Source organism: Martes martes (assembly GCF_963455335.1).
Source record: "Martes martes genome assembly, chromosome: 4".
NCBI lineage: Eukaryota > Metazoa > Chordata > Mammalia > Carnivora > Mustelidae > Martes > Martes martes.
This window is the reverse complement of record NC_137891.1, coordinates 52,974,385-52,990,901: the sequence shown is the minus strand read 5'-3', so window position 1 is coordinate 52,990,901 and position 16,517 is coordinate 52,974,385. Positions and strand designations below refer to the sequence as shown.

General features: G+C 45.4%; 1 protein-coding gene across 1 annotated transcript in view; it reads right to left on the bottom strand.

Moving 5' to 3' along the window:
• Nucleotides 1-561: 561 nt before the first annotated feature.
• Nucleotides 562-16,517, bottom strand: part of PAG1 (phosphoprotein membrane anchor with glycosphingolipid microdomains 1) — a 130,136-nt gene continuing 114,180 nt past the window's right edge. Inside the window, exons 6-9 of the mRNA XM_080802289.1 lie at nt 13,302-13,398; nt 10,821-11,422; nt 6,608-6,667; nt 562-2,308 (exon numbers count right to left, since the gene is read on the bottom strand). Of these exons, the coding sequence (XP_080658415.1) occupies nt 1,940-2,308; nt 6,608-6,667; nt 10,821-11,422; nt 13,302-13,398 (1,128 nt within the window). The 3' untranslated portion in view covers nt 562-1,939. The remainder of the gene's footprint in view (nt 2,309-6,607; nt 6,668-10,820; nt 11,423-13,301; nt 13,399-16,517) is intronic.

Genomic DNA, 16,517 nt, shown 5'->3' with positions numbered 1-16,517 from the left:
AATTGCAGAAATGTATTACAGGCAGTCACAGAACCAAGCCCTGAATGTAGGGGACGGGAAAGACACGCCAGTGAGCTGGTCCCTACTGTCCGCAAGATGCTTCACACTCCCAGCTGCATCCTTTGTCATAGGAGTGAAAACAGTGAGGTTATTCAGTCTGAAAAGCCAGAGATGTCACAGCAGTACAGAATAACTGCCTCTTTTTTAAATCAGCGTAGGCAAGGGCCCCTTGCTGTAGCCACTCCGCATAATAGCAGGGTCCTTCTCAAATGAAAAGTGAACAAGTTTCCCAATGTTGGCCTTATAAAATCTAAAGAGATGATTAAATTCAAACCAGGCTGAGCTCTTAATCGGAGTTATTTCAGCCACTGATTTTTGTAAAATGAAGGGGAAGAAAAAAATCCCAATAGGCAATTTGCATTTGCAAGCACTGGATTGGAGAATCCGCCACTGTAAATTTTTTTAAAAATGTAACTAAATCTTACTGGAATTATAATACCTTCATGAGGTTAATAATGCAGTCATCCCTAGTCATATTTCATTCTTCCATTTTTTTTTTTTACCATTTCAAATATTTCAGTATTGCCCACCACAAATCACGGAAAATGGTCATTTATGTCCATTCCGCTTATTTCTCTAGTGAGCCAGATGACTTTGACCAGGGCTCCAAGTACCATTTGAAAAGTCAAGTCTTTAAAAACCTTCAATATTTTAAACACTTGATTAGAAAACAGGTAACAACTACATGTAATTATCTAGCTTATGTGCTTTATGGTGTTTTTTCAGAATGAGAGTATAAATCATTGTACATAAAATCAAAATAGTTAATATACATTTTTTTCTGGCACTTTCTAGAAATTAAACATAAAACATCTTATAAATTTATATAACAAAAATAAATGTTTACATTTTAATTTTCGATAGATTACCTTAGGGTAGCAGTTAACTTATGAAATCTCACACTGTTGGTGTGGCAGTAGGGGTCATCAGAAATACACATTCAAGTCCACAGCCCTTCAGAGACGGACGCCATGGCTGCCGTCCAGATATGTGGTCTGTGTCCCAACATAGAGATTAAGGCTCTCTGTTTCAGAGGAATAAGCTCTGGGCTGAAACAAGTATAGAAGTACCACAATATTCATTGAAAATACTGAAAAGGCTCTGAAGAGTTTCAAATACTGGGTGTGTAGGGGGTGAAGGAGGGGAACCGCTTTGACTAGAAAAATAAAATAAAGCATCTAAAAATGACTTCAAGTACTTCGAGAGAGGCTGCTGATGTAGAGTGCCCAAATCAGGAGGCAGGAAGGTGTCAGGAGCTCAGGGGGCAGCCCCAGTCCTGCCCACTGCGGGGTTCTTGTTCTCCCAGGTGCGGCTCTCAGAAGAGCACCAGGCACCTGACAGTAACCAGCGACCAGAGTTTCTTACATCTTGAAACCCCAAAGTTGAAGGCAAAGGCCAAGCCTTGTGGGAGAATTTTCTTGGAATGAACCATTAGAAGTCAGACGATTTCAAGGGGGAAGAAAGCCATCCATTTAAATGTGAGGAGCAGACCGCAAAAAAGGGAAGAAAGGAAGAAAAACCTGGCTCTTGGAAATGGCAGTATCTTGGGCAGTTGGAATCGTGGTTCTTGATGGATGCAGTTCTTCCTTGCAGCTCGGCTTTCCTCACTCACTGGGTGAAACCACAGACAGCTGGGATCTTTCCAGAAGGTGAGGGTACATGAGGGAGATGTGCTTGGGTGGGCCCTGGGGCCCGTTCGGGGGCAGTCCCGGTACGTACCTCACTGTTTCCAGCCCCGGGAAACAGTCTCCACATGTTCAGTTGTTGTCGGGTTACTGGAGCAGCGCGCAGACAGGGGGTTTCTTTCGCTTCTTGTCCTCCGCAGGAGAAATGCCCCCAGCCGGTCGGCATACGTTGTGCGGGCTTGTCTTCCTGCTTACTAGAGCCTGGTGATATCGCGGCATTGCTGCAAGTCCCCAATACTCTCATAGTCATTCTCTTTTGGGAAAAGGCCACGCTGGCCATTGGTCTCTAGGGCGGCCTTGTCTTCCTCTCTGTTTAGAGTTTGTATTGCTTCGTAATCAGGCTCGGGCTCCTCACTGGATCTCGCTGCTGGTGGAAGCGTGCTGACGCTGTTTGGAGTTTTCTCGAAGTCTTTAACAGTAGCGTAGAGATCATTACAGGAAGAGGGGGATCTCTGAGTAGCTTCTTGGACGGAGGTGTGACTGGACTCTGGCGCTTTGAGAGTCTGTCCTGATTTATTCCCTGACTGTCCGGGTTTATTTACTGAGGAATACATGGCTGAGATCTAGAAAACAAAGGGTAAATGAAATAAGCTTCAAGTTTGACTTCTCCCTGCCCCTTTAGAGTGACAAGCTAGATACTTAGCACTATAGGCATGTGTGTGTCCCTTAAAGGTTGCTTTTTGTTTTTTTTCTTTGGCCAGTTTCCCCTCCAGCTTTAGTGAGATATCATTGACATATAACTTATGTACGTTTAAGGTGTACAACATGGTAACTGGATAGATACTGTAAAGTGTTACCACAAAGGTTAGTTAACTCCTTCATTGCCATAATTACCATTCGTGTGTGTGTGTGGTGATAACATGTAAGATCTACTCTTTCAGCTTTCAAGTACGATAGTAAACTCCTTTTAATTATAGGCACCATGCTCTATATTAGAGCCCCGGAACTTATTCAGCATATAGCTGGGAGTTTGTACCCTTTGACTAAGGTATCCCTATTTCCCCTACTCCCCAACCCCTGGCAACCACCATTCTATTTGCTATTTCTATGGTTTGGCTTTTTTAGATTCCACATGTAGGTGAGAACATACAGTAATTGTGTTTCTCTGTCTGACTTTTTTTTAACTTGGCATAATGCTCTCAAGGTCTATCCAAGTTGTCACAAAAGGCAGAATTTCCTTCTTTTCCATGACTGAATAATATTCCTCTGTGTGTGTGTGTGTGTGTGTGTGTGTGTGTGTGTGTGTGTGTGTATGTACACCTCACATTTTCTTTATTCATTCACTGGCTGATGAACACTTAGGTTGTTTCCACATCTTGGCTATTGTGAATAATGCTGCAAAAACATGAGGGTGAAAATACGTCTTCAAGACAGTGATTTCATTTCATTCAGAAATAAACCCAGAAGTGGATTCTTTGTTACCTGTACTGATCCTGGAGTATACTTCTAGAGAACAATTATAAATAGTATCTTCAACTTTGCAAGTAGACCAGCCATATTGGCGTACTCCACGAACACCAGGTTCTCTGGGTCTTCTGAGGGGCAGGCATGAGGAGAGCAGGAGGAACAGGAAGTTCAAGAGGTCCTTGGGACCTCACTACAGTATCATGTTTTATTTGATTTTTATTATCAGAATGCTATTTCATCTGAAAAAAAAAGGCCCTACTGCTTTAGAAAAAAGGGCAGAAAACATGTTAGATGAATGGTTCTCAAAATGTGGGCTTCAAACTGGCAGCACCAGAATCTAGGAATTTATTAGAAAGCTAAGGTCTCCATCCCAGAGAGCAATGAATCAGAAATGCTGGGGCATGGGGCCCCAGAGGCCCACTAAAGTGTGAGAACCACTGAATTAGACTATCTGACCTACTCTTTCTGCATGAAAGTAGTCTGAAAAGTAGGTCCTGGATTCTGGTTGCCAATATACATATATCTGTAAAAGCTTCATTTTCCATTAATTTTCAACTTCATTGCATATTGCTGGTTAAATAGACATTTACAGATGGGGCTAAGTTTTCTTCAGTGGGAAAAATTCATTCTTATTTGCAACCAGCCAACTCAGAAATGAAATTTGGAGACAGTTAACGTACAGGGCACTCTTTCCTGTGGGAAGAATGGGCTACTTTCCAGGCATACCTACTCAGTCTCCCTAATATATCCCATATAACCTCTACTATCAAGAGGGATGTAATTTTTGTTGGTAAACATAGATTAAACATACTGATTAAGAGATTTTTTAAGAGTTTTTTTTGAGGGTTATTATTTTACTGTTAGAAATCATGTTTGGAAATAAGTGGAAATATCCTTCATTACCTATATTTATCTTGGCCATAATGATTGATTAATTCAAACACCCAGGAAATAAATGAACATGCCTGTTGACAGATGCTTGGCTTCCCAAGTGCGGAGAGATATTTTCTTGCTTTCACATATTTCACATACTGTGGATGAAGTTTCCAGCTGGCCTCAAAAGCTTCTCAAGACAGGCCTGCCGCATGCTAACTGGTCATTTGCATGAGAACTTTTCACTGCAGTCTGGGGGCTCTGTTTTGCCAGGCCTTGACAATCCAAACATTTGGAGCCAGAGAAATCATCTTTGGGAAGCTCTTGCCATGTTGCTCTGACCCTTCTAATGAATATTAAATTGACATTCTCACTCAAAATCTCACTGACAAACTCAAAATCTTAGAGATTTTAGTGAAAAAAATTACTCTTGAAATGAAGATTTATAATTTCTTTGAAATTAGGAAGAATTAAAGTACATCATCTGCTTTTCCTAGCGAGGTACAAATATCTTAATATCTAAAAGGTGGTCTGAACCGAAAATGTGGCTAGATTATCAAGTGTACATCATAGATAAGGATGAAGAGGGGAGGCGGCGTACTCGAGGGACTCTTCACCTTCGGGAGAACATCAAGGCTGAACACACATGCACCTGTGCCGAGGCACTGGGATTGGCCTCTGAGCTTCTCTCCTCAACGCTCTTCCCCATGATGCCTGCCATAAATGCCCCTACTCTTTGGTAATTACTTGGGTTTTCTTGGTCTTTATATTCTTTTTAGAAAGTTTATAGGCTCTTTCATTAATTTGGAACTTTGTATTATTTCTGGGCAGGAACCTACTCTGCAGAGGATGTTGTAAATTTTAACGCTTGTAAAAGATTCTCAAGTCTTCTAATGTTCTGTTTGAGTATTTGCCTTGAAGGACTATTACTTCTGTTTTGTAGGAGTAAATTTTGTTCCCTTTCAGGCTCCCTTGCTATTTGGCTTCATAACTTTTCTCTCTTAAATCTTTCATCTTTATTATTCTGGCTGTAAATTGTTATTATGTTCTCATAAATTACTCTCTACCTTTTCCCCATTTCTCTTTCTATAGCAGCCCTTTCCCCATCATTCTGCTAAATTAGGATAATAGTACTGAAAACTCAGATCTCAGTTTCAGTCTGGACTAACATTCTATTACTTTAATATAGAAATAAGTGACTTCCATAATTATTTTTTCTAAAACATCTTCCTAAAATGACTGTATGTGAATCACAGTTCTTTAATCTATGTTAAAAATTCATCAGTATATCTAGGTCCTGTTTTCTAAAACCACAAACAATGTAAGATTAGAAGAAAAGTAATTTAAAATTTTACTTAGTCTCAACGTATTTTAAAGGCCTGGTTTCCAGCGCTCTCATATATTCTACTTTCTTGTCCCGGTGGGAGGGCTGTGGAGCAGTGTGGACGAGAGAAGGCTGGAAGAAGGCAAAGGAGCCGCCACAGGCTGGCAGGAGGGTGCGCAGCCTTAGAGAGGGGAGGGGCAGGCACTGTGTGCACGGAGAGAGCAGTGTGGGAAAGAAACCAGGGGAGCTGGCTACTGGCTGAGTTTGAGGACAGTGAGGAAATGGGGTGGGAAGGATGATGTCCAGGGTTCTGGCTTATAAGGCCAGGTGGCTAGATGGCAGATCCATTCACGGGGGGCAGGAAACACAGAAGCAAGTGGGCAGCATTACCTGTGGAAAGCTCGTCTGATCTTTGAACTTCCAATGTGGGATCGTAGTCTGTTTCCTATTTTAATACTCTGTGCAAAGTGTGATGGTAGGAGGGGATGTATCTGCATATGCATATCATTTTTCTACATGTACCAAATTTACCGTACTAGGAATTCTAGGCAGAAGCTATATACAGCCAGATAAATTAAGGTGTTCAGCTCTCTGAGCCCAGCTTGACTCTGTGTGTGTGTGTGTGTGTGTGTGTGTGTGTGTGTGTGTGTGTATGTATGTATGTATATACTGGATTGTGTAAGTTTAATGGTTCACTGAAAAGTTTAACCAGTGAATATTTAGCCCTGGTACTTGGGAGAATAGAGAGTCCTCTCCTTTTGGCTGTCGAGCCAGCCTGGAATTGGACTTCCTGGAGTTACCTGCTCTCGGCCTCCAAAATTCCTCATTAAAACCTTCCTCCTCCATCTCCCAGACTGGATTAAATTTCCTATACCCACCTGTTCAATTTCCTGTATTTTCCAGCCCATGATTAATTTCCTTCAAAGGTGGCCTTCTTGATTGCTCACTAAAGCTCTCAATCATAAATTTCTCTCTTCTCATCCTACTTTCTCCCCTCCTCTATTTTTTTCTGATGCTTCTTTCCTACTCAGTTTCTTTTACTTAGGTGACCTGTTTATCCTCTCTTCCTTCATTTCTTACCCTCTGCCAGTCACTCTCTGAACCATTATAAAGCCAATACTCCCAAACCCTGATCTCCAGACATATGCTGAAGAGAGTATTTTAGCTTTTTTAGAGAAGGTAACATGACAGTCATTTATGCAAGGAGAGAAACTCTTTAGAGCTTTTGTGGTTATTTAAAAAAAGCAACAAAACTCACCTCTTCTTCTGTGAGAGTTGGGTCCTCTTCCCGGGACTTGTATGACAATGAACTAAATCTCTGTTAAAATAAACACAAACCAAGGGAAGGTATAGTTTGAGGTCAATGATCCATCCTTTCTTTCGCATATGTTGTGACACAGCTATCTATAAAAATGTTTTCAAATGTTTTTTAGGGAAGAAATTTTTCTACAAAGAAATATGTCAAGCAACTGAAGATAAACACTTAATAAAAAATCTGTGTGATGTTGTTCAATACCCAGTAGTATTAAATACCCAGTGCTCTTCCTGATCACTGGTGAATTCTCCCCTCCCGTGAGGCCTTAATGCTGCTCCCTGTTATACCACACCTGCTTGTACACCCAGTCCCTGCTCTTCTCGCTGTCCACTTCCCACTTTTTCCTCTCTCCCCAAACCCCAACACCTTCTCACCCATCCTTAGTCTTAGCTGGTGACCCTGAGAAAACTGAAGAAATCAGAAGACATGTCCATGAACTTGTACCCACCTGCCCCCATCGCTGCATTCATGAGTTTTCCTTCCTCCCCGTCACCCAAGAACTCTCCAAGCCCCTCTTTAAGGTGACCCCCTCCTCTCATGCATGAGATCCTGCCCCCCCCCATCTACTCAGGAATATGTGCTCCAGCAAGTCTCCCATTTTGTTTATACCATCAGCTTTTCCCTCGCTATGAAATCATTCCCACCCACGTGAAACCATGCTGATCTTTCTGTTTCTAAAAACAAAACAACCCTTCTTCCAGTTCCGTCTATTGCCTCATCCCTTTATAGCAAAACCTCCTAAAAGAGTTGTCTGAAGAAATTGCTCAAATAATTTTTCTCTTCCTATTCTCTCTCTAAACCCATTTCAGTCAAGTTTCTCCCTCTGACACTCCGAGGACACCAGTATCCACTGTGTAACCAATGGGATGGTCAATCCTCAGCCCGTACTTTCCGATCCACTGCTGTGTTTGCCATAATGGCCACTCCTCTGTCCCTGCACCTTCTTCACTTGGCTTCCAGGACATTGAACTTCCCCGTTTTTCTTTCCTATTTTGGTGTCCTCTGCTGGTTCCTTTTCCTTCCCAGACCTGTGCCCTGGGAACTCTTCTAGATGCCATTGACACTCATTCGATGACCTCATTCAATGTCATAGCTTTAGGAAAAACTTTCTGCTGAGGACTTCCAAGTGTACAAATGCAGCCCAGACCGTTTCTCATAAGGCTGCTCATTCGTCCAGTTGCTCTCTGCTTCTACTCAGGCATCCAAAACAAAACATGTCTAGCACTGAATACCCAGTCTTCTCCAAAACCTTGCCTGCCTGTAGTCCTCCTCTTCATTTCAGTTAAGGGTGATTCCATCTTTCCAGAGGCTCAGGCCCAACCTGGGACTCATCATGATTTTTTCTTTCTTTCATTACACATCTGGTCCACCAGCAGAACTCCTGGCTCTCGTTTAGCGTCTCCCATTACCGCCCTGTTCCAAGCCACCATCCATTCTTTCTTTTTCTTTCCTTTTTTTTTTTTTTTTAAAGATTTTTATTTATTTATTTGACAGAAAGAGAGAGAGAGATCACAAGTAGGCAGAGAGGCAGGCAGAGAGAGAGGGAAGCAGGCTCCCTGCTGAGCAGAGAACCCGATGCGGGGCTCAATCTCAGGACCCTGAGATCATGACCTGAGCTGAAGGCAGAGGCTTAACCCACTGAGCCACCCAGGTGCCCCGCCACCATCCTTTCTTGTCTGGTTTGTGAGAATCCCCACCTGACTGGTCTCCTTTCTCCTACCCTTGACACTTGAATTTGACACTACAGTCGGGGCGATCTTTTCCAAACTTAAGAGTAATCCGTTCTTCTGCTCAAGATTTTCTAACGACCCCCTTTTTATTCAGATTTTGAATACAGGCCACACAGGATTGGGCCCTTGGTTACCTTTCTCTCTGTCACTCTTCTCCAGCTACACCTGTGCCCTCCTCGTCCCTGGGTGGGCCCGGCAAGCTCCAGCCTCAGCGCCTCGCACTGCCCCTTCCCTGCTCCACCTGCTCTTCCCCAACTTTCCCGTCTCCTTGAACATTTCATTCAGATGCCACTTTCACAGTAGGCATGCCCTGACCACCTACTCACAATTGTACTCCCGCTCTACTTTCTTCGTCCTCCTCATTCTAATTTTTCCCTGTAAGCCTTAAAACCTTCTAAAATACCATATACTTTACTTATGTGTCTATTTATGTCTCTCTCTCCCCACTAAAGTGTAAGCTTCACAGGGACAGGAATTTTTGTTCATTTGTATGTTTTGGTGACCAGTGTATTCTCAGCACCTGGAAGGTTGTGTGGCACATAGTTGGTGCTCACTAAAATCTTCTTGTGCATGAATGAAAAAATGAATGAATATTAAATATTTCAAGTTCCCTGAATTGCTTAAAATTAGGATTGTTTATAATGGAGATGATGGGTTATTCATTCTTGTATTACTATAGAAAAGTAATCTGATTCCCAGATGGATAGTTCCAGATTCTAATGTGATATCTGGAGAATTGCTTACCAGTAGTGATTAGATAATTGACCTTCTTATCTTTCGAGTGCTTATAAGTAAAAAAGCCTTAATTGCTTCAGGCACAATTTATATGAAGGGCAAAATGTTAGGCTGCATTTTTGCATTTCATGACTAGGTTCACAAATACCTATATTGAGGCTCTCAGCAGCTGATTTCATGGGTAATATGAAAGTCAAAGTGCATTCAGAGAATACTGCAAAGAATGACTTACATGGTATAACCTCTATAACCATATCCAGGATTCACATTTTGATCATGAACTCCAGATCCTTTTTCAGGCTACTATTGACTGACCTACTTGTCCTTCCTACCAAAACCTGAGATGAGAGAACCTTGCTTTTTCCTGTGTAGAGAATAGAAATGATATCATAGTTGACTAAGAATACTGGGCCTAGTTAAATTCCAAGGAGATATTTACAACAGAAGATGGGAATTTCAGGCTGTTGTGGCTCCAACATCAGGTTCGCAGAAAGAGAGAAGGCCTGGCCATTGTTAATACATTTCAGAGCTTTGTTAAATATCTAAACTTAAGGGTTATAGGCTACTATGGAAAGAACCTAGATGTCCATTAACAGATGAATGGATAAAGATGTGGTGTGTGTCCACACACACACACACACACACACACACACAGGAATACTACGCAGCCATCAAAACCCCGAAATCCTGCCATTTGCAACAATGTGGATGGAACTAGAGGGTATTATGCTAAGGGAAGGAAGTCAGTCAGAGAAAGACAATTATCATATGATCCCCCTGATATGAGGAAATTGAGAGGTGAGGCGGGAGGTTGTGGGGGGTAAGGAGGGAAAAAATGAAACAAAATGGGACTGGGGAGGGAGACAAACCATAAGAGACTCTTAATCTGAGGAAGCAAACTGAGGGTTGCTAGGGGGTAAGGGGGCTATGGAGAGGGATGGCTGGGTTATGGACATTGGGGAGGGTATGTGCTATGGTGAGCGCTGTGAATTGTGTAAGACTGATGATTCACAGACCTGCACACCTGAAACAAATAATGCATTATATGTTAATAAAAAAAATTTGAATGGATGCTTATGGGAGGAGGGCAGTGAGATTGGGAATGGTGGATGAAGGGGAAAAAACAAGAAAATAAACATATTTTTCTTAAAAAAAAAAAAAAAAAAGAGTTGTAGGCTACTGTTTTGAAACTGTCCCAAAATAAAATCTACTTGATTCATATAAAAGCGCATAGAAGCAGGTACCACCAGTAGCCCCTTTGAGTCTGTCCCCTCCACGTGCATTCCTGTGCTCTGACTTCTGGGGTCCTGGAGGGTAAAGATCACCCTGCTGCTTGAGGCAGCAACGAGCAGAAGGGGTAACTATGTGGCCAAGAGTCTAGTCTCCATTTAATTCCTGATCTTCAAAATAAAGAAAATAATATTTGGTCCCAGTTAAACATGATGTAAAAACTGGAAAATATCCAAGTTAGGTGCCAACAGAGAAATATTTTACAAGCATGAGTTTTCAGTATTTTACTATTTGGAGGGGGGAATAAGTCAAACACAGCTTACGCTAAAACAGCTTTCATCATTCAGCGAACCTGAAGGTGTTTGTATATATTTCCCAGGACGATGTGCCAGTAAAAGCCCCAGGAGTAGCTAGATGCCCAATCATGACAAAAGCACATGAAAAAAAGCATGGGAGCCCACCTTGTTGGTTTCGCTGGTCCCCTCTGCAGCTCCCTCCTCCGCTGTCTTGCACTCTTCCTTCTCCTGAAGGTTTTCATTCTCATCCAGAAGTTTAACGGGGACAGGTGGCGGGGCCTCCTCTTCCAAGTTGCATGAATTTCTGAGAACAGTCTCTGCATTAACGCTCTGTCGACACTTTTTGTTTCTGTCCACAGAGGCATACTCAGCAAAGTCCGCCTCGGAGCCTTGGGGCCCCGGAAGCTCTTTCAAAGCGGAAGTCGACTTTGACCTGCTGCTGTGGCCTTTCCCTGGGTTCATGGCTGTTGCCACCTCCTTTATTTCTTTCACAGTTTCATACAAGCAGTCCTCCACCATATTCTCTTGGGAGGAACTATCCTTGAGCACTTCATACGGCCCTTCCGTCCCCAGGCCCTGGTCCCCGTCCACGCTCCTCGTGCTGAGCATCGTGTCCACTGCACTGTCAGGAGGAATTCTGGGCAGTTCCCGGCTCTGGTGACATTTCGGCTTCCCTGTGCTGTCCTGGGAGTCCAGCAGATCTGAAGCTGAGGTCTGGACCTCCTCATAATGTTGCATGCAGGTCAGAGTACTGTCTTCTGAAAGGACTGAAGTGGCAGAAGTATTAAAAATGGAGAAAGACTATCCCTTAAATAATTATTGCAGTGAATTGGGTAATGCAAAGTCAAGTTAAATCAAGGTGCTTGTTTTTTATTTGACTCTACACTGCAAATTGCAGACGATATGATTGTTGATTTTTCAACCACAGCTGAGACTAAGGCCAGCTATTTTACATCTTTCCAATACAATATTTAATAAACTGTCTTAGCTATACATTTCGTTCACACTTTCATTGCTCCTTGGTGGGATTCTTGTAGGCAGTGTGTCTAATGTGGCCAGAGGTCTGACTCTGTGAGAGGCTGGGCACCAAAGCGGTGGGGCACACATGGTGGCCGCCTCCCATTTGGAGGGAATAATTGGTAGCCATCCGCCTTTCAGTGGTCACTTTTGTTTGGCAGACATGGTGGAAACAGTGGGGCAAAAGGTACCCTCAACCACAAGTACAAAGGGACGGTACACCCATGGCTCTTTAAAGGTCTTCCTTCCGGGACGCCTGGGTGGCTCAGTCGGTTAAGCGGCTGCCTTCAGCTTAGGTCATGATCCCAGCGTTCAGGGATGGAGTCCCACATCAGGCTCCTTGCTCGTCGGGGAGCCTGCTTCTCCCTCTGCCTCTGCCTACCACTCTGTCTGCCTGTGCTTGTGCTCACTCTCGCTCTCTCTAACAAATAAATAAATTAAAAAAAAAAATAAAGGTCTTCCTTCCGTCTTGCTGCCCCTTCCCCTACCATTTCTACCCCAAATTAGAAAATCAAATGTGAAATTCTTAGACTTCCATAGATTTGCACTGTGTGAAATCATTCAGTCATCCCTCTGTCAAATGCTTTTGAGTGCCTACTATGTGCCAGAGACCATTAAAGTGCATCATCATCATATGTCATACATCAACAAAGCCTAGCCCTGCTCTTCTGATACTTAACATGGCAGTGAACACGTTCTTAAGTGGCTGTCGCTCCATTTTATAGTCTTTATATAGAAGTTTAAAAAGTATAAGTACATATGTATAAATGTGTACTTAAATATCTATATTCATGCATATATTTCTTACATACTTTTAATATAACGTATTGTCCTTACATATTATGTAGAGTCCTTATATGTGTGTGTATGTGTGTGTTTATGACTTATGAGTTTTAATCTATGTTTTTACTGACTAGACGGGGGTTCTCCAAGACCCCTGGAGCCTGGGCCCGTGTCTAGTACAGTGGTAGGCAATGCTGTGTGTGTACCTCAGCATCACAGAGGTACAGATGAATGATCTGCTGAGCCTGAGATGGGAGAGCAGCCTAAGTTACCCAGGGGGGCCCAGTGTAATGAGGAGGGTCCTCTGAAGTGACAGGAGGCGGGAGAGTTGGAGAGAGACGGGGAGATGGAGGGAAAGGCTAGGAATCACGAAATGCTGACGGCCTTGAGAAGCCAAAACAGGTAAGGAAATGGATTCACCCTAGAGCTTTCAGGAAGAAATGGAGCTCTGCTGGTATCCTGACTTTGGACTATGAGTTAATACATTTCTGTTGTTCTAAGGCTCTGAGTTTGTGGTATTTGGTTGAAGCAGCAACATGCCACTGTTTCTTCACCCGTAAGCTGTAACAAGAACTATCTTACAGGGAGTAATAATACTATTACTAACAGTAATCTTACTGGGTGGTGTAAGGATGAGTTAGTATACAAATCTTAGAGCAATGGCACAGAGAAACCAATGAATAAATATTAGCTTTTCATCCAAATGAGCTTATTTGTGCTGAAACCGGTAGGAATACTAAGAGTGAGCAAGACACATTGCCTAGTTTTTGAGCTGCATATTCTGAAATGACTTATTTCTCAGGAGACGAGGCCTGCGTGGAAAGCTGGTATCTTTGCAGAACTTACTGTCGCCATTGGTGAGTATCCCGTTCTGCTCGCTGCTGGCAGGCGCATCTGTGGCCAGGCTGGTTACCGAACGGCTGAACATCTCCTTATCAGAAGGCTGCAAAGCAAGCGCCACATGAATCAGACCATAGGCAGAGGACAGTCGCCATGGCTTTTTCTCCAAATTAAAACAGCAACAACAGCGGTGCCTGGGTGGCTCAGTGGGTTAAAGCCTCTGCCTTCGGCTCAGGTCATGATCCCAGGGTCCTGGGATCGAGTCCCACATCGGGCTCCCTGCTCAGCAGGAAGCCTGTTTCCCTCTCTCTCTCTGCCTGCCTCTCTGCCTACTTGTGATCTGTCTCTCTTTCAAATAAATTAAAAAAAAAAAACAAAACAGCAACAATAGAAACCCAGGTCCCTACAAACTAAGTGCTACATAGCAGACCTGAGCTGCTCAGGTGAACTGGCCACACTGGGAATGCTCCGCAGCTATCAGGTGCTCACAGCTGTTGCACCAGCTCAGGCACGGACCACGTCCATCGGGGTGTGAAGCTCTACTAGACAGAGTGGTCCTGGACTCTTCAGGACCCTGGGAATCTTCCAAGACCATCTGCAGAGCTTTCTGCCTGGTGGTCTACAGGTGGGCTACAGGTGGGACATAAGGGATCAGTCCCTTTAGCTCAAGGTGAAAAGGGGACCAAGAGCCCCTGTGCTGGTCAGAATGGACTCCGCAGACAGCAGGCTCATCGCTGTGCCACAGGGGCTGCGAGATGCTGTTCTTGGCAGAAACACGCCACCTGAAGGGAAGATGGGAAGAGAATGCAGCCTGGCGGAAGGGGATAACGTTGCTGATGTCTGCGACTGTTTCAAAGCCCGCCAAGTCTCTGCGTCAGGGTTTGCAAGAACACCATATGTTAAAGAGCAGGTCTGCAAACCTTATGGTCACGGAGTCAGGATGCCTGGAGGGAAGAACGGCACTGACCGTTTTCCTGCCAGGCTCGAATGTGGGGATATTACATGGAATGAGATGCAGCAGCCCGAATCACTGCTAATGTGACCTGTTCCCACATCCTACTCGCAGAAGACACAGCATGCGTGACCCAGGACACCACAGCTGGGTCATGTTCCGGGAGTCCACATGGAAACTTCTTATATAAGCAGCCCCAGAAGCTTGGCCAGTTGGCTTCATAAATTCTCTGACTTCTTACTGGGAACCAAATAATAATAATCATAATCATCATAATAGCAAACAGCTCACGGTATGTCATGGACCCTTCCTGTGAGTCTGCTGCTCCTGACTGAAGAGTGCTCTGAACTTAGGTGCAGACTCTCATAGTACAGAAGGGTCCCGCCTGGACAGGAGTTAGAGGGGTGGTAGAGGGGGAAGGCCCCCATTCTGGCTCCTAACAGCCTCCCAACCCATCTCTGCTGAAGTAGCATACTGGTTTCTAGCCACCACGTCTAATCTCAGCTTCGATGACAGACATCCTGCAGGGGAGCCCGGAGTGAGCCTCCCTCTCTCTCGGTAGCCCCAGGTGCAGACTCCAGGGCACCCCGTGCCTGGGACTGTTTGAAGCTAGGATTTAGCTGTGGCTGCTCTAGGGCTCAGGGGGGAGCCGGGATGTAGAAGAGCTGAGATTGGGGCCGGGGTGGGTGGTGGTGGTGAGGCTGACCACAGGGGCTTCTTTGGGCTAAATGACGAGTCTGCAAGTTGAACAAGATTTAGAAGCTGAGAGAGAAGCTCTTACAGAGAGCTGGGTGGACGGGCTGTATGCGTGAGCTCACACACCACTGCCCCTGTGCACATGTGCACTCTTGAGCTCTTTCTCTCGTGCACACCCGTGTAGGAAGAGGCTGTGGGGTTGTGGAGGCTGTGGTACGCGAGCATCTCCGTCTTCCTTTCACCTGCCTGCCACCATCTTCCCTCACACCCAGGGCTGCTGCTGACCTGGGGTGGACGAGCAGGCACTGGAGGTCTACCACGGGGGCGCTCAGGCAGGAGCATCCAGCAGAACCACACGGTGGGGGCTTGCTAACAGTTCCCTGGGCCCCTCGCCAGCAGCACAGGCCACTCCCTGAGAACCGCTGCTCGGGAAGGACACAGGATGGAGGACAGGCCCTCCCCCCCGAGCCCCAGAAGAGCCACCACTAAATCCTAGCCTCAAATAGTTCCGAGGCATGGGGACTCCTGCCCTAACCTCTCCTGGCACCTGGCACTGAGGAGCATGGGGGGTGGTGGAGAAACTCGTCTCCTGGGACCTGCATGTGGGAGAAGCAATAGTAGAGCCCCCCCCCACCCCCAACACCGCCATAGCAGCAGTCTGTGGGAACAGAGGCTTGGGGTGCAGCTGAGAAGCGGGTTGACAGATGGGAAAAGGGTAAAGGGTCCTGGGTGCTGAGAACCCAGGACAGCAGTGGGTGTGGTGTGTGTGCCCAAAGAAGGAGGCTAGGAAACCCCAGGGGCTCCCAGCTGCTGGGGATACAAGAGTCCTGTCCCTCCGTAGGGCGGGGAGACCAGTAGTGAGACCCCTCCTGGGGAAGCTCTGCCCTGTCTGCCCGTTCCATGTTTCACACCCTCTCCCCCAAAGCAGTTTTTCCCTGATCTTGAGAAATCCAGGGACTGGAAACACTTCTGTTTTCACACTGTCATGGGCTCAAGCAAGACGGATGCCATCAACCCTGCCAGTATGGGGGTGGCCCCGTCCCCAGCTGCTGGAGTGGCTCAGTCAGGTGAGGGCATGACCCTAAGTGGAGAGAACATGGCAGGACCATGTTCTCCTCACCAGGGGGAATCTGAGGGGCTTGACCAGGTCCCAAAAGAAAGGAGGATCGTGGAAACCCATCTGGGCCATATACAGGATGCAGTCATGCTGGAGTCCTTCTAATAGGGAAGCTTGCACAGAAACATGCAGAGCAGAGAGACCACATGGAGAGACACAGGGAGAACAGCACATGACTGCAACGGCACCGAGGAGTGGCAAAGACCGCCAGCAAACCGCCAAAGCTATGAGAATGGCCTGGAACAGGTTCGCCCTCCAAGCTCTCCGAAGAACCAGCCCTGTAGACACCTTGATCACCAGTTTTAGCCTCCAGGACTCCAAGACAGTCCACGTGTTATTTAAGCCCCACAGGCTGTGGTCCTTTGTTACAGAGACGTAGCAAACAGGTACGAGGCTGGAGCTGGGCAGAGGCGGCCCTGCGGTAGCAGGTAGGCTGGAGCTCTCGAAGGTTCTCTCT